The sequence below is a fragment of the Lissotriton helveticus genome, chromosome 3_1 (assembly GCF_964261635.1).
Source record: "Lissotriton helveticus chromosome 3_1, aLisHel1.1, whole genome shotgun sequence".
Lineage (NCBI taxonomy): Eukaryota > Metazoa > Chordata > Amphibia > Caudata > Salamandridae > Lissotriton > Lissotriton helveticus.
The window spans coordinates 330,094,338-330,114,089 of record NC_136061.1 but is presented as its reverse complement, the minus strand read 5'-3'; the positions used below and the strand labels follow the sequence as shown (position 1 = coordinate 330,114,089).

Here is a 19,752-nt window from a genome sequence, read left to right as displayed (position 1 = left end):
TGATGATCTCCCTCTTATACTCCTTGAGGAGATTCTTGTGTTTGTCCCTCTCCTTCATAATCCAGCTCTTCCGCCAAACCCTTTCTTGCTTCCTGCACCCCTGTCTCATGAGCCTAAGAGGCTCCGAGAACCAGGGTGCAGAGGGTTTTTTTCTCGCAGAATAGCAGGAGGACATGGGAGCCAGCACGTCAACTGCTGCACTAATGGCTTTAGACAGTTCCAAAGCGGCAAGATTAACATCCTCAGAGAGGTCCGCTTTGTAATTTTGCATCAGCGGAGCCAGCGAGGCGCTCGTAATGTTTCTAAAGTTCCTCCTAGATTTAGTTTGACTAGGGGTGTCAATCTTTGCAGGCACCGGGGCAATCTGAAGCTCCAGGGGGACGGCAAAGTGATCGGACCAGGCCAATGGGATGGGCACCTCTATTGTAAGCCTGTCATCATTAGAGAATACCGCATCCAATATATGACCCGCCTGATGGGTGGGATGTTTAACCAATTGCTCAAGATCACATGCTGATAGTGAATCCAGAAGGGCCAAGGAGTCTTTAGAGTCAGGATTGTCTAGGTGAAAATTTAAATCGCCCAGGACAGTCAGATTGGCAGATCCGAAATAGGTCTCTAGGATGTTAAAAAGAGACTGACAGGGGGGGGCGTGGCTTGGAGGGCGAAGATGGCGGTCGCAGCTTAGAGGAGCTCCCGCCGGCCCGAACATTATCCGATTATTATCCTGGCCCCCGAGCCCCACAAACTGCCCTACCTGTGCTGGGAGTGTTCCGGGTGGCACCGAGACCTGTCCGGTGTGCCGCCCCGCTTCATCAGCGGCTCCAGTGATCCGCGATTGTTGGCAACGCGGTGCGGCCTACTGTCCACGAGTGGAGCCGGGGCCTCAATTTTCAGGACCCGGGGCCGACGGCCAGTGGTCGGGCCGGTCGGGGGGATTCCCCGCCCAGAAGCATCGGCGCCGGAGCTCACGAGACCCACTGGGGATACCTGGGAAGTCAGAGGCTGCACCGGGGTGTTCCTGGGACGGAGTGGGGGCACCGCGGCCTGTGCGGACCCCGGGCGACCGGGGCCTCGAGTTTCGCGACCCCGGACCGGTCCGAGTCAGAGGGACCGGGGGTCGCTGAGGCTTGCTCCTAGTGTCGGTGTGGCACCTACTGTGCGCGGCGACCGCTGAACACGTCCAGGAGGACCCTGAGGGGGTGAGTCGCGGCTCGGGCCCGACTGCCCGGTGGCCTCGTATTTTGCCCATAACGTGCGCTCTGGGGCGCACCTCCCTTGGCCAGTTCCCGGGACTGCTTGGGGCCAGTGACACGACAGAGGGAGTCCCCGCTGGATCCTGCCTCGAACGCTGGGGATTTGGAGTGACATTGAAGTCTGCCTGGCCCTGGGGACGCCGGGGCCTCAAGTTTGGTGGGCCTCAGCCGGACGGTGTTTTCCTTGGCTCCTGGTCGGGGAGGTGGGCTCAGTGCAGCTGGAGAGCTGGAGAATTGCACGCCACATCGGACTTGGAGGGCTGGAACTGGTGTTGGCTGGAGGGACGAGCCTACTGCCCGGATGGTGCGTGGAAGCCTCCCACGGATAGCCCACGACAAACAGTGAGTGGCCCCCCCCTCCTCCTTCCCTCTGGTGGACCTACGCTAGGGCGCTGTGACGGGACTTGTGACCCGGGAGGTGATCTGGGCTAGTCAGTTTGAAGACCTGAGTGCCTGCCCTACATCATCAGCTGCTGTGAGACACGAGTGGGGTGTGGGGTGGCCAGGAGGACGACGGGGCTGGACGTCCCAGGTTCTTGAGACATTCCTGGGCGCGTCCTGGCTCGCAGATCCTGGGTGAGGTCCGGACCGGGGTTCCTGGAGGCCCTAACCTGGTGAAGAGACTATCCTGCTGAACGTTCCCGCTGGGGCTTGCTGCCCGGAGCTGGGCTGCGGTGTCTGTGGTCTAGGGGTGCCCACTGGGGACGGTGTGCAAGTCCCGACGGAGTCTCCGTGGCCCCCCCGCGTGGACGCTACTGTTGAATTGCTGTAGACGAGGGGCCCACCCCAAGGGCAGTGAGGCCCTCTCCCTTGCCCCTGAACATGACGAGAGGTGGGGGCGGCACTGGGTCCACCAAGCAAGGGCCGATCGATAAATTCACAGGGCCCGGCGGAGGATCTGGGGCCTCCGGAGGTGGCCAGAACACAGGCCCTGATAATGCGGCCCTGATGGCCGCCATTACGCAGTCCAGAGACATGCTTGATGCCAAAATTGGGGCGGTTGGCGCCGATGTCATGCTGCTGCGTCAAGATCTCCGCAATGCTGTGGCCCGCATCACGGAAACCGAAACTCTGATTACAGGGGTGGAGGATGATGTGGTGGCTCTGAAAAAGAAAGTGGAGGACATGGCCAGGATCCAAAAGGGGCTAGCGCTCCGTGTCGAGGATGCGGAAGGGAGGGCGCGAAGAAATAATCTACGCTTTGTGGGCTTTCCGGAGGATTGTGAGAAGGGGTCCATGGATGTATTCTTGACACACTGGTTGGAGAGTTGGCTTCCCCCGGACGTCTTGTCGCGCTGCTTTGTAGTGGAGCGCGCCCATAGGGCCCTGGCGCAGAAACCGCCGGCAGGAGAGCGACCACGTCCAGTCATCGCCAAAATCCTCAACTTTCATGACAGGGATGTTATTCTTCGAGAAGCGAGAGCAAAGGAGGACTTGTTGTTCGAGGGTCACAGGATTATGATTTTCCCGGATTATACCAAGCTGGTGTAGCAGCAGCGCCGATCCTTCCAAGATGCGAAAGCCAAGTTACGTGGACTGAAAATTCACTGTTGTACCCAGCTCGTCTGCGTGTTGTGTTTCATTCCAAGACCCACTTTTTCGACACCCCGGAGGCGGTGTTTAGCTGGACGGATGAGACAGTCAGGATCCGACCGAATGCCCAGCCGGGCCTGAACTCCGGAGCATCGCGTGGGTCGTCGCAAGAGAGGGGCGAATCTTCCAACAGGAGCAGGAGACACAGGAAGTCTAGGTCACGGCGACGCTCCCAATCCGGGGGTGACCCGCTGGATGGTGCACAGTCGGACACTGCTCGGTCTGGAACTGGGACCTGAGGGCCGTGGAGCCCCCCTCTTGTCTCCTAAGCGACATTCGTCTCTGGCCTTTGCTGGTGGCCATAGGGGTAACACTACTGATTGATGGGCCGGCGCATGGTATGGTGTGGTCTAGGCCATGGCTGGACACAGGAGGGGCGTAATGTCTGTTGTAGTTCTGTCCCGCTGCGCTTAGGCGGTGGGTCACATGTGATTAATGGGGTTCGGGGTGCTGACCCATGGGCGGCCTATTCCTCTCATGTTCGAGGGGGGCCCTAAGGGGAGGTACTGTTAGTTGGGGAGTGTAGGGGGATCCATTGGCTTGGGGGGCTTTGGGCGCTCTGTTTTGGGCCCGAGGCTCTTTATGCCGCGACAGGTACTTCACTGTTCCATGAGGTATAGGGGTGGGGGAGGGGGGATAGGCGGGGGTTTGGTAGTTGGGGATGTTGTGTTGGTGAACGGGGAGGGGGGGGTGCGGGGTAGTTGGGTAGGGATGCACGTGATTTTTGCTGCTGTGATTTCTATACTGCAAGGTGCTTGGGCTAGGTCCGAGGGTTTCCAGATGCTCTCCCACCGAGACTATGGGTGATTCCCCGGAGACGGCGCCTGTTAGTGGCTCCATGAGAATTCTTAGTTGGAATGTCAGGGGAATGCTGGACAAAATTAAACGAGGAGCAGTACTGCGCTGGGGTAAGAGAGACTCGGCGGATGTCATGTTGTTGCAGGAAACGCATATGTTAGGAACGAAAGTACTGAGTTTACAACGTTTTGGCTATGCCCAGGTGTTCCATGCAGGCTTTACCAGGGGGTCGAGAGGGGTAGCTGTCCTCATTCATCGACGACTGTCTTATACTCACGAACGCCATTGGCTTGATCCCCAGGGTCGGTTTGTGTTTGTCAAGGGCATGATTGGTGTAGAACCTGTAGTGTTTGGCAGTGTGTATGCTCCCCCTCCCCTGCAATGGTCTCTGGCGGAGCGCCTGTTTGAATTGGGGGCCGAAATCCCGGACTGCCTGGCTGTGATAGGGGGTGACTGGAATGATGTGGTGGATGTGGGTCTGGACAGGCAGAGAATGCAGGTGGCCGCAGTGGCGCCTACCCCTACACGTCTGAAAGCGATGATTGATGGGTTGGGTTGGGTGGACGCATGGCGACATCTGCATGCCAGGACGCGTGAATACACGTATGTGTCAGCAGTGCATGGCTCCTTCTCCCGGTTGGACTGTGTGTTTGTACCCGGGGCCTTCCTCGATAGGGTGAAGCAGGCCGTGATTCAACCTCGAGGTCTGTCGGACCACTCCCCGGTCGCAGTACGGATTGCACTACGTAAACCACATCAGCCGTTCCGTTGGCGGATGTCTTCGTGGCATCTCCAACGGACAGACTATACGACACACATGCGCGGAGCAATAGCCCAGTACTGGCGGGAGAATTTGACAGAAGGCATGGACAGCGTGACGGTTTGGGAGGCCATGAAACCCACGCTGCGGGGCGTAGACATCGCCTGGTGTGCTGCCGCCCGTCGGAAGCGTCAGGAGGCCACTGTGGCAGCTGCGGCTAAGGTGAGAGCTTTGGAGGGGCAGTGTAGTGGAGATACAGGCGATGTGGCGCTCAGGCTACTCCTCCAGGCACAGCGATCATATGCTTCGATCCTACTAGACGAGGCTCGACAAGCCTGGCTGGCCACGCGGAGTAGAGTGTACCAATGGGGCGACAAATCATGCACTATGCTCCACCGGTTGTGTCAGCAAACTCTGCAGCCAATCGCTCTGCCGGGCCTCACGGACGGGGAGGGGATTGCCATGACGGACCCTGCGGCGCTTGCGGCGAGTTTTGCCGACTATTATAGGGTACAATACGCTTCGCGAGATTGTCTCCCACCGGAGGCAATTGACAGATTTATAGCTGACCTCCCCCCCCGGGTGATATCGGATGAGGCCAGGACAGCTCTAGACCTTCCCCTGTTGGCGGAGGAACTGGGCGACGCGCTAGGACAACTTAACACGGGTAAGGCGCCTGGACCAAGTGGCTTTCCCAGTGAATTTTACAAGAAATTTCATTTGCAGCTGGGACCGCACTATCGGCAGGCTTTGGAAGCAGCTCGGGAGGGTGGTTGCTTGCCGGTAGACTGGCGTCAGGCTGAGATTGTGGTGTTCCAGAAACCGGGCAGGCCCCCTGACAGACACGAGTCGGAGAAGTGTGGCTCACTGGTTAGAGGAGGCAGACCCGGACGCTGAGATCAGACCCGGGACAAGGGTTCAATTCCCGACGCGGCAGGGTCTTGAGCCCAAAATGTCCACGGACTCGGTAATTCTCGCTTCGGTGCCTACTCGAATCACAGGTTCACACTCTGCAACTCTGGGCAATAGCTTGCTTAATCTCCACTACGGCCCCCCGCGGCGGGATGCCTGGCTTTCACCTTGGGGATACCCAGTAAGGGGCTATCTCACAGGGAAAAACCAGGACGGGTTCCCAATGCAAAGCGCTTTGAGACCTGGCGGTGATATTGCGCTATATAAAAATCCATCCATCCATCCATCCATCGCCCGATTTCTCTCATTAATTTTGAAGCCAAATTATTGGCTAAGGCGTTGGCGAATCGTCTTCTCCCATATGTAGCAGATCTGGTCCACCCGGATCAGGCGGGATTTATGCCGGGCAGAGCGACAAGGCACAACATCAGACGGGCACAGGTAGCGGTGGGTGCGATGGGGGCGACTGGGGAGCGGGCGGCGCTCCTACTGGCAGACATCGACAGAGCGTTTGATTCTGTCAGCTGGACTTACCTCTTTGCTCTGTTACCGCGCCTCAACTTGGGTCCAGTTTTTGTCTCGTACGTCAAACTGTTGTACACCGACATCACAGCCTCGGTACGTGTCTCGGGAGCCATTTCGGAGAAATTCCCGGTTGCTAGGGGGACCCGGCAAGGGTGCCCCCTGTCCCCGTATCTCTTTGCGCTAGTCATGGAGCCGCTGGCTGCCTGGGTGCGCATAGACGCGCAGCTTCGTGGCTTTGTATGGAGTGCGAGCCTCACAGACAGGATCGCACTGTATGCAGATGACGTTCTTTTCTTTTTGACGGACCTTGATCGTTCGGGCCCGCGTATTTTGGAGATATTGCGCATTTTCGGGGACGTCTCGGGACTCTACCTTAACCCGCGCAAATCGACTCTCTGGGTGCTAGGGGGCCGGCGCGAGGTGTCTCCTTGGGCAGCGGATCTGCAGGTAGCGATTGGTGGCCTGAAATATCTAGGAGTCTTCCTATCAGAGTCTGCCGCTATTGCGTGGGAGCGTAACATACAACCGGTGTGGGACAGGGTTCAATCCGACGTCAAAACGTGGTCACGCATGCCTCTTAATATCTATGGCAGATCTGCTATTTTTAAGATGGTGGCCCTCCCTAGACTACTATACCAGCTACAAAACCATCCGTACAGAGTGGACCCGCAGTGGTTCCGGCGTGTAAATTCCTTACTAGGCCGGTTTTTATGGGCTGGGGGTGCTTCTAGGGTAGCACTGCGGACCTGCTTTTTGTCCACGTACTGTGGAGGTCTCGCGACGTCGGACATCTTGTCATACTACCAAGCCTCTCATTTGTTGGTCTTAAATGAGTGGTGGTACGGTGGCCGTGACGATCCGGCGTATGCCCTAGAACATTTTCTGATGGGAGATGCCACGCTCCATACACTCTTGTATTCGGCAGGACGGCGTAAGACACTGCCACATGTGACTCAAGTGGTCTTCCTGATTTGGAGGCAGGCACTGCGTCGCATGGGCTGGTGGGGAAGACTGACAGCCGAAACTCCGCTGTGGAACAACGGACGGCTCCCTGCACTGGCCTCATTGCAAGGGTTTGGAGGCTGGGACTCCATAGGGATCTCGTCGCTTGGTCATATACTTACCGGGACTACCCTTAAATCCTTTGAAGCGCTCAGCGCTGAGTTTGACATGCCCAAGACCCAGTTTTTTAAATATCTACAGCTTCGTCATGCTCTGGCGCCGAGTCTGGTGGAGCTGGACCAGCTTCCAGACTTTAGCCCCGTGGAGGCTAAGCTTTTCATGGGAGACCTGGGGGATAAAAAAGTCTCAAAAATCTACCAAACACTGGTCACTCACTGCTCCTCTTCCCTGGTGTCGTTGAAGGCCTCTTGGGAGGTGGATGTTGGTCCGTTGGATGAGGATGACTGGCGGGAGGCGCTGGAATCCCCCCGAGGCACGGCTATAGCAGTGAGGTTGCGATTCATACAATATAAATACTTGCATCGGGCCTATTACACCAGAGAGAGACTGTGGAGGGCGGGCCTTATTGCTTCCCCAGATTGCCTGCGCTGTGGGGCCGAGAGAGGCACATTGGTGCATACTGTGTGGTCGTGTGTGGGCCTGGTCCGGTTCTGGGGTGGGGTGTGGGACTGCCTATCGGAGGTGCTGGGATGGGATCTACCTCGTACACCTAGGTTGGGTCTTCTTCATGTCCTAGATCAAGTGGGTGGTAACATTTATAAGCGCCATCTCCTTCTGCTGGGCCTTGTTGTGGCCAAGAGGGATCTAGCGAGGGCCTGGAAGAGTGACCGCGCCCCCCCGCTTAGCGCTTGGAAGGCGGGCTTAGACTTCCTCATGGGGCTGGAATTGCCAGTGTTTGAAGCCAGGGGCTGCCCTCGGAAACATTACAAGATCTGGAAGCGGTGGGCGGAATATAGAGACCTGACATTGGACCCTCCCGCTGAAACAGAAGATGGTCTATCCGCTGATTGAGACCTCGGGGCCTGGATAGCTCCAAGACACTTAGCTGTGTTTCCTTATGTATACTGCAGCTGATTGTGATCACGTGCATCGGGTTAGGGCGGGATAAGGGGTGGGTAGTGGGAAATGTTGCAGTTGTGGGGGGGATAATGGGGCGGGTAGGGGCTAGTCAAAAGTTTGAGCTATAAGTATATTCTACTGTATTTTGCCTGCTGACGTGTTCTCCTGCTCTTGGAGGACTGTACACTTGATCTGCTTGAACTTCTAATAAATACGGTTGTGAAAAAAAAAAAAAGAGACTGACAGAAATCTGTCCTGGGCCCGGGGGGTCTGTACACTAAGATGCAGACAAAAGGGGCGCCATACGGAGATTTTATAAGATGGTGAAGGGCTTGAAAAAGGTCGGAGGGTCTGGAAAGTTGAGTGGTATGACAGGTATGAGAGGTCTTATAGAGAATACCAAGGCCCCCTCCTCTACGCCCCACTCTATCCAATCTAACTAAAGAGTACCCGTCCGGCACCGCCTCTACCAAGTCCAGTCCCGAAGACTCAGTGGCCCATGTTTCTGTGAGGAACACCCATGTGGGCTTTCTTGCTGTAACAAAATCCCGAAAGGCAATGTTATTCTTCACCAAAGATCTAGTGTTAATCAAGAAGCCCAATTCCTTCCGGGGAGGCAGCGTGGGGGAGGTAGCCGAAGAAAGAGGAGGTCTAGGGGAGCAAGCAGTTGATAGCTTACCATGAATGTTAAAACAATTACAGTAAAAAGCATCTCGGAGAGTGTCCGGAGAGCAGGAGAAGTGACATGGAAGCCGAACAGGTCTCAAACAAGTGAGATCATAATAGGAATATAGAGGACCTGCCACGGGAAACATATCGATTTCATCCGACATCCAGAGTCTCCCACCCTTTAGCCCGTCCTTAGCGCGGACGGGCGCAGACGGGCTGGACTCTGGCTTGACTCCGGCGTCACTACGGCGCAAACGCTGCGCACGAACGCTGCGCGTAGATTGGCTGCTTTATATGCAAGTCAGCGTGTCCTTGTGACAGCTGGTCTGCTAACCCAAATGGCGCCGCCAGGCGTCCAAATCTCCCCCCAATATGGCGGCCAAAACGAGAGATGACTCAAGGGGCCCGCACAGCGCGGTGCTTAAACAATTATGGTGCAAGTGAGGGGACGGCGCACAGCTTAAAAACAAGGTAAATCCAATTAAATTAAATTAAACAAAAAACAAAACGGGAGTTATTTAAAAACGCTATTGCTTTGATAGCAAGTCCGCCCTGCAGCGCGCTATCTACTGTTAGGTTAGGCGTACAAGAAGATACTTACAGGGGAGCCCGCCTAGAATGCCCGCCTTATATCCAGGTCAGCGTGTCCTTGTGACAGCTGGTCTGCTAACCCAAATGGCGCCGCCAGCCGTCCAAATCTCCCCCCAATATGGCGGCCAAAACGAGAGATGACTCAAGGGGCTCACACAGCGCGGTGCTTAAACAATTATGGTGCAAGTGAGGGGACGGCGCACAGCTTAAAAACAAGGTAAATCCAATTAAATTAAACTAAACAAAATACAAAACGGGAGTTATTTAAAAACGCTATTGCTTTGATAGCAAGTCCGCCCTGCAGCGCGCTATCTACTGTTAGGTTAGGCGTACAAGAAGATACTCTCCAGCAGCGGCATCTTCCTGAAGGCTCCCATTTAGTTTGACAATGATTTCCGACCCACTTCACACCTATGCACCCTGCTACCCTTGTCTAGGTATCCTGTTTCCTAGGGTATGCACGATGTGGGGTGGCACTCCAACCTCTTGTCTTCCACAGGGTTCCTACAGGGTCCACTGGGAAGGGTCCTTCTTCTTTAATTTTGCAACCATGACCTACCCGTTGACTTGTACTTAGAACGTGGTTGTGTTCCCACTCTGCACATGACCTCCGTGGGGCTCCTAGATACTCACCTTGGGATGTTCCTTGGGTCCCCAGCACTTCTACATCTTCTCGGTATAGACTTGACTCCAGTCGTGGTTCGCATACCACTATTTTAGTAAATGGTTTGTTCTCCCCCTAGTGACCACTGTACATTCTGTGCTACTTACCTGTTTCTATTGAAAAGTATTGTGTGTTTTGTACGTGTTAGTGAGTGTCTTATAATAAATACATATTTTTATACATACACTGTGTGGTACTTTTTCTCCTAATCTATACCAATAAGATTATGTTCTGGTCAAAACTAGCTGCTTTATACTCCTTCTGGCCTAAGCCTGAAGGCTGCACTCCACAGCTACCACTTACAGAGCTTTCTAAGGTTGTCTAAGACCACTAAAATCACCATAAGGGTTGTCTGGATTGGTGCAGGGTGCCCACTTACATAAGTGTGCATCATATACCAAATCAGCCTCTCATGGTGCTTATGTAAATACATGCATGTGTGAGAGTTGGGTGAGCTGTGTGAGTGGATGCTTGCTGAGAGTGTGTTCATGTAGATAAGTACATGTGTGAGATTCATCTATGAGCTGGTATGAGGGAATGTTTGCTAAGAAAATGAATAATGCATGAGTGTGTTTATATAAATAAGTGCATGTTTGAGAGTCGGTGAGCTGTGAGTAGATGCTTGTGAGACAGTGAATAATGCATACTTGTGTTTATGTAAATAAGGGCCTGTGTGAGAGTCTTGGGTGAGCTGGTTTGAGTGGATGTTGGCAGACAGTGAGTGCATGAGCTTGTTTATGTAAATATATGCATGTGTGAGTCGTAGGTGAGTTGGCATAAGTGGATGCATGCGGACATGTGAGTGCATGAGTATGTTGCTGTTACTGAGTACATTAGTAAGGGCTTTGCATGAGCTAGGGTAAGTGCATGCATGTTGACGCAGTGAGTGAATGCAATAGCGCATTGGTTTCAGGGAGTGCAGGGGTGAGTGTCAAGGATGAGCTGGAGTGAGTGGGTGCTTGGTGAGGCGCTAAGTGAATACAAAAGTGTGTTTATGTGAATGTGTAAGTCAGGGCCATGAGTGAGCTGGTGTGAGGGTGTTTACATGGAATGAATGGATGTGAGCTGATGTGAGTGAAGGGATGAGGGTACACGGTGAATAGTGAGACAGTGAGTTAGTACTTGGGTGTGTTTCAGTGAGCAAGTACCACAGGTGATCTTTTGTGAGTGCAGAATGAGACAGTTGTGTAAATGCATGAGTATGTTGATATGAATCAATGAATGCAATAGTAATGGTTTGAGTGTTTGCTTGGTTTGACAGTGAATCAGTACATGAGTATGTTGCAGTGTGCGTATACGTGAGAGTCATGCTTGAGTTAGTGTAAATATTTAGCTATTTCTCTGCCTTAGTGCATTCATGTCACAGTTGTCAGTGAAATAATGACTGTGGGCAAAGGCTCTGCTTATGTGAGCAGGTGTTTGGTTAAACAATAGAGTGAGTAAATGAGCGTGTTGGTGTGAATGAGCGTGTGACTGAAGGTTATGTATGAGCTGGTGTAAGTATGTGCTTTGTCGAGAAAGTGAGTGTGTGTATGAGTCAAGGTCATGCTTGAGCTAGAGTGAAGTTTTATTAGTTCTGCTTTTTTCATGTGCTTGATTGCTTTGGTGTGAGTGACTGCATGAATGAGGGTCCTGCCTTACATTATGTCAGTGACTGCATGGAGAAACAGTGAGTAAACCAATCAATGTGTGGTGTGGTTGTGCATGAGTGAAACAGTAAAGGTCATGGTTGACCTCAGTGAGTGCATGAGTGAGTTTCAATAGTGAGTGTTTGTTGAGATTGAGCAAGTGAATACTTGAGTATGTAGATATGAGTACACCAGTGAAGAGCATTGGTGTGCCAATGTGAGTGGGCATACAGTCAGTGAATGCATGTGTGTTCATGAGAGTGAGGGCATGAGTCTGGATCTCCGGTCAACTGCTGTGAGTAGGTACTTGGTGATACTGTGAGTGGATATTTTTGTTGAAAGGGTTGAGGATCATTGGTGATCTCGTGTGAGTTTGTGCATTGAAATATAGTTGAGTGAATGCATGAGCGTGCTAGTGTGATTACATGAATGAGGGTTACGGGTGGGTGCGCTAGTGTGATTGGATGTATTGTGAGACAGTGAACGTATGAGTGAATTGCTGTGAGTGCAGTAGTGATGACCATTAAGGTTCTTTTGAGTGTGTAGATGATGAAATAGTATCTGAAGAGTGCATTGGTGTCATTAACTCCATGTGTGAGTGTCAAGGATTAGTTGGTGTGAGGAAACGCCTGACACAACTGTAAGTAAATACATGCATGTGTTATTGTAACTACATAAGTGAGGGTCTTGGTAGAGCTGCTATGAGTTGGCTCTTGGTGAGACAATGAGTGAGCACATTAGTGAATTGCTGTCAGTGAGTATATGAATCGGGTCATCCTTGACTTAGTGTGAGTGTGCATGTTGACTTAGTGAGAAAATGCAAGAGTGCATTGATCTCAATAAGTGAATTAGTGAATGTCTAGTGTAAGTTGAGGTGAAAGGATGCTTGGTGAAATTGTCAGTGTGAATGCTCAAGTGTTGGGATGTGAGTACTCAAGCAGGTGTCCTGAGTGAAATAATGTGATTGGATGTAAGGTGAGTGCCTATGTGTTCATGTGAATGAGTGTATGAGTGTCTTATGTGAACTGCTATGAGTTGGTCCTGGGTGAGAGAGTGAGTGCATGACTGTGTTGCACTGAGGTGAAGGTCATGAGTTAGGGTCTTGGGTTAGCTCATGTCAGTGGGTACTTGATGTGACTGAATGCATGACTGCATTGCAGTAAGTATACGATTAATTGGCCTGCTGGAGTTAGGATGAGTGTGTATGATGAAATAGTGAATGAGTGCAAGATTGCTGTATGGCAGTGAGTATGTGAATGTCAATGGTGAGTTGGTGTGAGTAGATGCTGAGGTGAGATGGAAAGTAAATGCATGAATGTATTGAAGCGTTTGGGTGAGTCATGTGTGAGTTGGTGTGACAGGGTGTAAAGTGGATGAATGCATGTGGATTGATTTGAATGAGTGCATGAGTTAGAATATTGAATGAGTTTCAGTGAGTGGGTGCTTTGTGTTATAAGTAAGTGAGTGCATGACTGTGTTGTAGTTACTAAAGTTCATGGGTTAGCTTATGTGATTTAATATGAGCGAAGACTATGAGGGAGCTTATATCAGTGAGTATCTGGTAAAACAGTGAAGTCACAAGCACGTTTTAATGAGTGACTACATATATCCAACAGCAAAAAGCCTTCAAAACGACTTTAGCCTTATTCATAATGTGGGTTTCTGTTTGTTTATTGTGCTAGCTGTGCATTGCAATTGAAATGCAATACCATAACAGCATATGCACCCTTAGCTAATTTGATTAATGGGATGCATTTCTAACAAGCATGGACAAAGCCAGCAGGTTTGCTTTATGCTGAAAATGTAAACAGTACTCCTGGTTTTGCCAATCCTTGTTGAGACTAGTTTGTAGCAGAGCGGATTGACGGACAGTGGTCTTTGGTCTTAAGGAATAATATTTGAGGGCACCTCTAAAGGTTTCAATTGTGATGGTGCTTCTATGGATGAGGGATTGAGGCTACCATTGTAGTGGTAGCAGAAGTGTGAATAATATGATGTCAGGCCTTAAGTAGGCTTGGGCCAGTGAGGTTGTAGAGGTTTTTTTTCACAGAAGCAAAGGCAGTCACGTGTCATATAGAGGAAGACAGGTCAGGCAATGTCAGCTAAGTAAGGCTTTAGTTACACTAGAAATCATGGTCAGAAATTCGACAAGAGCTCTGCATTGAACACAAACAATGCCTTTTCTTCATTATTAAAGATTAAATGTAGAACTCTTCTAATATTTCCTTTCCTTTTCAGAACCTGACACAGGCAAAACCTGCCTGCTAAAAGCCATGCTGAACCTCAGCCATGGAAAGAATGACACCATCCCTCTTCTTCTGGAAATTGCAGAGAAAACTGACTCACTTAAGGCATTTATTAATTCCGCCTACACGGACGAATACTATAGAGGTAACAGAAGCAAATTGCATGTGTTCCTCCCACAAGAAGCAGCATTGAAACAGACTTGTGATTGTGGTGAACAGTTTGGACAAGTGGGTGAGAGTGTGTTCTGACAAAGGTGTGCTAAGATGGTCTACTGACTTATTGATAATCTTCATAAATCTGAATCCTGGTCTTCCCCACATAAAGAGCATTCACTCCCTGCTAACTGAGGTTTACTCAAGCGAGATCAAAGTTCCATTCCCCCAATTTGATTTCCTGCCACAACTCCCATCATCTCTCAGAAGTGGGCGCCATACCTCCCTATTTCCTGTTTCCATGCTACCTATCAACATTTGAAGTTGAAAGCTTAACTTCAATGGGATGGGTAGGATGGCAAAACTGGACTCTGACAAGGAAGACCAGGACTCAAAGTAATGAAGAGTTCTTCACTACCTCCTTGTTGATCTTCCGTGTGAGTCCTTACATACATAGCTGATATGCAACCCACGTATCCGCATCAACTCAGCCATCAATGGATTGCCTTTCACACTGAAGTATTATTCACTCCATATGTACTTCAAAACTGAATCCAACACAGTAGAACCAAATGCAGAAGACATACTCCCTCCTGATTGTAGCCTGCAATATCTAATGAACATATGGAGGGTAGACCATATGATGCATTACTAATATAAGCCATTAAAGCTGCCTTCAATGCCACCCAAGAGGTTTAAACTTCCCTATCTGACCATCTTTGCACTAGTGCTGAAAGAGCGTTTCCCTGCTTCTTGTAGGCGACTATAATGGCTTGCTTCAGCCATCTACTGAGTGTTGCTTGCAATGGTTGCAGCTCTTGGCCTAAGTAAAAGTTTTGAAAATCCACTTTCTGAGCTGGCCAAATCTCAAAGTCCAACTGGACATGCAGAATGTGCACCACTTCATCCTCAGGCGATAATGGGATGAACAAATAAACTTGTGAAAACTAAATCTTTACAGCAATAAAAATTAGATAGAACCTTCAATACGAAATCCAGACTTGTTTACAGGACCTCCGGGTCTACTAAAAACCTCAGATAAAATGGCTCTGAACTTAAAAGTGCTCTTAACTATCAGGTCTCAAGATACATAAGGACTCAGAAGCCAGGTAACCTGGAAGAGATGGTACACCGGACATCGAAAATATGCGAGCATACCCATAAAATGACATTTCCCAGACTCAAATGCACGGCCCCAACCTCTATAGTACCAGCACAATCAGATACACTTCTGAGTGAGCAGTGGCTAAGCAGGTATTTAAACCCTACCTGTATAGAGTTCTTTTCTTTAGCAATGTTGTGACTCTTCGCTGTTTGCTACAGTTGACTCTTTCCTTGTTCCTTTAATTCACCTATGTTATTTTCTCCCCTCATCAATTCCTTACCTGCTGTTTGTGGTTACCTGATTTGTTATCCTCTTGTTAGTTCGTCTAATTGTCCAGGCCTCCTTTTTACTGGTACATCATTAAAAAATCATCTTCAGCTGAGTTTCCAGTACTCCGGGGAGCTAGTTACAACCTCCCCTCTATTTTCACCCAGTAAGTCCCAATCTTTGTTACCTCAAGTCTAATTCTATCCTATTGATTCAACCCTTTGATAACTCATGCTCTATCACCCTTAGGTGGAGACCCATGATGTTTATAGTTTGGCCTTGATAAGTCATGCCCCCAAAATCTATTCTGGGTTTTCCGAACACCAGTGCCTGTAGAAGTGTGTATCTCTCCCCTCCCCCCTCTTTAGCCCCTTTTCCCCTTAGTCTGGTTCTTAATTAACATCATGGACCCAGTGCAACCGGTTGAGTCGACCTCTAGGGGGAGGTAGAGTGATTGGTCTCAACAACCACACACTCAAATTACTGTGTTCATGACACCTGCCCTATGATCCTTCTATATGAAGAGAATGCAACTCAGAATAAGACCTTGTATGACAAAACCTCAAGGCCCAGTATACTCAGAGGCTCTAATGAAGCCGTCTGCAGTGTCTGAAGCACCAGATGAGGATCCCAAGCGAGAACGGGAAGTTAATCACTGCCATCTTCAAAACTAAACTTCCTAAACCTACCCTGCCAAAGTGCAGCAGCCAGGTCACTTCTACACTTGCTGAGACATTCTTCGACCACAGCTGCACTAAAAGCTGTGCAATGGCTGCCCGTTAAGACATGGATTTTGTTTAAAGCCTTAGTTTTGGTGCCCAGGGCAGTGGGTCTTTCTAGCCCTGGTTACTTGGCTGCGAGATTCGCCCAGTATATGCTTTTAGAGCGTTGCATTCTGCCTTTGCCTCACTTATGCTAATCCTGCACTTTAGTCATGGTCAAAGGGGTGGCACAGCCTTTTCCTTTCTTGTGGCTAAGGTGCAGAATTAGCTCCCTCATGAATGGTGCCTGATCTCTTCTGAGCTCAGTTTCCCAAAAAACAAATCCCCTGGTTTCTTGTTGGTGGGCAGTAAGATCTCTGTTAGAGGATGCATACCAGGGCTCTGCCTGTTAGCACTAGGACACTCCTCGGAGTTGGAAGGGAATGCCCTCTGCACCTAGGATCAATCCCCCTGAACAGAGTCCCCCCACAAGGATGGACCCAAGCCAACGGCACTTGCATCCGTTGTCCAGACTATAGGTGGAAGAACTTCCAGGGGTAAGCTTCTTCTGATCCAACTATCATTGAAGAGAAATCCCCCTAGGGATAGGGACAAACTGCTGGTACAGAAACTCAACATCCCAGGAGGTGGTTCCCTGACTGGTATGGGTGCAACCTGGCCCGGGGGAGGATCACAAAATTTGAGTTTGGTTGATCATTAACGTTGAGGCCATGACCCACTGAAATCTCAACCACTTGTGCTGTGAGAGCTCGCCCGGTGAGAAGAAAGGACTTAAAAGAGATCAACTTCTTCATGAATGCTGGCATAAAAAAAGTTCCTTAGATCTGTCTTGAAATTTGCCCCTATAAATTGCAGATCATGGTTTGGCACCAAGTGTAATTTCTTGTCCGTTATCACCATGTTTTTCCTGCAGTCTGCAACTTTATTCATATGTTGGTCAACCATAAAAAAACAGAAGAGCAGATTAAGCAGTCAATCAAGTATGGAAAAACTTGTATTCCACTTGAACGAATCCCATACCATTAGTGCGAAAATCTTGGTGAAGACGTTTGGAAATTAAGTCAGTTCAAATAGGAGGATCTGAAACTGATAATGTTTGCACCAAAACCCATATATGATTTTGTGATGAATCTTTTCATATGCAAGAATCATCTGAAGTGACATTGTATGTCATGTAGAATAGAATATTTTCCCCTTCTCAAAACCAGGGACTAGATTTTCTTTAACAAGTGCGGAATCCCTCCCTAAATTTCCAAAGAAGAGGAGTCAGATGAAAACAAGCACAATCAATATCTTTAAAAGAGAAAGATGGGGAGCGTGTCCAAGATCTCTCAGTCGCCCGCTGCTATACTGGGCCTGCCACCCACCCTCCTCTAAACATCGCCCGGGTCCTGCTGTGCACTATGAAGAGCCCACCACACACTGAGAGATGCAGGCAGTGGTAGCTTAGACCCTTTGGTGGGTGCGAGCAGCACATTGCAGCCACTGGGGAGAGGCACAAGATGGCGGTGTCTGCGGTGTGATGAGAAGTGCACCAGCCATATATTGCCTGAGGCTTGCCCTGGTACTTCTGTCCTGGGTGTGATGGTCATGGCCAGAGAAGCCAAGGGCTGGAAGCCAGCAGTGGGACCTGAGGTGCACTACTACTACGAAGGGTCCACTGTGCACCGAGAGACACTAGCGGGGGTAGCTTGGACCCCTTAGTGGGCTTGGGAAGCATATTGCTGGTCCCTGATGAGAGGCACAAGATGGCGGCAGTCGTGGCGTGGTTAGAGGTGCACCAGCCATGGCTCGCCTGAGGCCTTCCCCGACACCTCTGTACTGTGTGTGAGGATCACTGACAAAAAATCTGGGGCCTGGAGGCCAGCAGCAGGGCCAATAAAATCTTCCATTAATGCTTCGGGGAGTAGTCTGTGGCACGTCTAAACAGCCTAGCATAGTTTGTTAGCTCTGCGGGGGACTACTGCTACTCCCCCTTTGCCAGGACTCTGACAGTGTGGGCGCGGCCAGAGCATTAGCGGCTGCTCCAGGCAGAATGCAGAGGTTGCGGAGCTGTCCGGACACCAGCTGATCGATATCTGAGGTGAAATCCCAGTGTGGAGCATGCGGTGATGACAAGGAAGGGGAAACATCACTTACAACGCAACTTTTACCACGCAGTGCCTTTACATCGCAACTTTTACAACGCAAACCATTACAACGCATTGCGCTGGGGAGCGCTCTAGGATAGGGAATAGGTTAATTTACTATCCAATAACCTTCCCTAGTGTCCACGGGGACTGGAGTTGGAATAGTAAATTAAACTATTCACTATCCAGCGCCCAAAAGCACTATGCGTTGTAATGGTATGCGTTGTAAAAACCGCGTTGTAAAAGCATGCGATGTAAAAGCATGCGTTGTAATGTCGTACATCCCAAGGAAGGCCTCCCCGGCCGTTTTAAGTCTGCCTGACTGCGATGGGCCCTCTGCTTCCCCCACAGGTCCATAGTCTGCAGCCCTCAACTGAAGATCTTCTCCTCCTCCTCGAAGCAGGCACTCCCTGGTGGCCACGAGATGGGGGAGCTTGCCCTGGGGAAGGGGGTACATTGTGATGTAGCTCCTCGTCGCAGGCGCTGTACAAAACACTGTTGTGAGACACCATCACAGACAGAGTGAGGCACCTTGGCAGAGGTCTACGGCCCTGTCTTGTGCTCCAGGACTGTGGTGGACTTCGGTGCCAGATGATGAGTCTCCTGCCACCTACTTGTAATGCTGCTGATAGTATTTGGTGACCTCCACTTCCTCACTGCACTAGTAGCTCCTTCTGGTGCATGGGGGCCGGTACTGGGGCACTCTGTGACTGTTCCAGCCCTGTGGTGTGTGCAGTGACCTGGAGGGGCGCCTCTTCTGGGCTGCTGGCTGCTGGCAGAGTCCTAACACGAGCTCAGCAGTACCTATTAGCTAGAGTTTGGCCCTGTCTGGGGTTGGATGGCCTCTAAACACTGCCACAGCGTTACACAGGGGATCCACGATTGATGGTGGGCTCTGGCTGCTGCTCTGCCACACCTGAGGGCTGCAGGAGGTGGGCAATCAGAGGGCTGCCGCAGGTCAGCATAGAGCCTGTTGCCTTTCTGTCACTGACTTTTTTCCTGTTGCCCCGCTGAGGAGGACATTTTCAGTATTCGGGGCCACTTAATCTCTTAGGATTGTTCATCCGCAGGGGGAAGGCCCACGATTACCCACAGTTACGGGGACCAGAGCGGCCGCGGTGGCCATCCCTTGGTGACCATGGGGGCACCTCTTGCGAAGATGCAGAGATCCCTCCAGCAGATTCTGACCAGACCATCTGGGAGCCCATCCAGGGAGAAACCTCTACCCTCACAGCTGTTACAGATGGTGAACAGAGATGATGTTGGGGGACAGGTATTGAGATCCTTCCTGGAGGCCCTGTTTGCTTCTCTCCAAGAGGACCTTAGGACAATTAGGAAGGACCTTTCTCAGGACTTAAAGGATCATAAATCCAACCACAATGAGAAATCTGAGCAGCTTCAGCAGGAAGTGATGCACCTCTGTGATCAACAGACTGACCTCCAAGGTACACACAGAGGGATGTACGTTGTTACAACGCATGCTTTCACCACGCATGCTGTAACAACGCAAGTTTTACAACGCAAGCCTTTACAACGCATTGTTTTTGGGGGTGCTGGATAGTGAATAGTTTAATTTACTATTCCAACTCTAGTCCCCGTGGATAGTAGGGACGGTGTTGGATAGTAAATTAAAACTATTCCCTATCCTAGAGCGCCCCCCAGTGCAATGTGTTGTAATGGTTTTCGATGTAAAACCTGCGTTGTTAAAGCAC

At 50.6% G+C, this 19,752-nt stretch overlaps 1 protein-coding gene across 1 annotated transcript in view; it reads left to right on the top strand.

Annotated features, from left to right (window-relative positions):
• Positions 1–19,752, top strand: part of TRPV1 (transient receptor potential cation channel subfamily V member 1) — a 544,023-nt gene that overhangs the window by 113,570 nt on the left and 410,701 nt on the right. Inside the window, exon 4 of the mRNA XM_078679941.1 lies at positions 13,657–13,809. Coding sequence (XP_078536067.1) covers positions 13,657–13,809 — 153 coding nt within the window. The remainder of the gene's footprint in view (positions 1–13,656; positions 13,810–19,752) is intronic.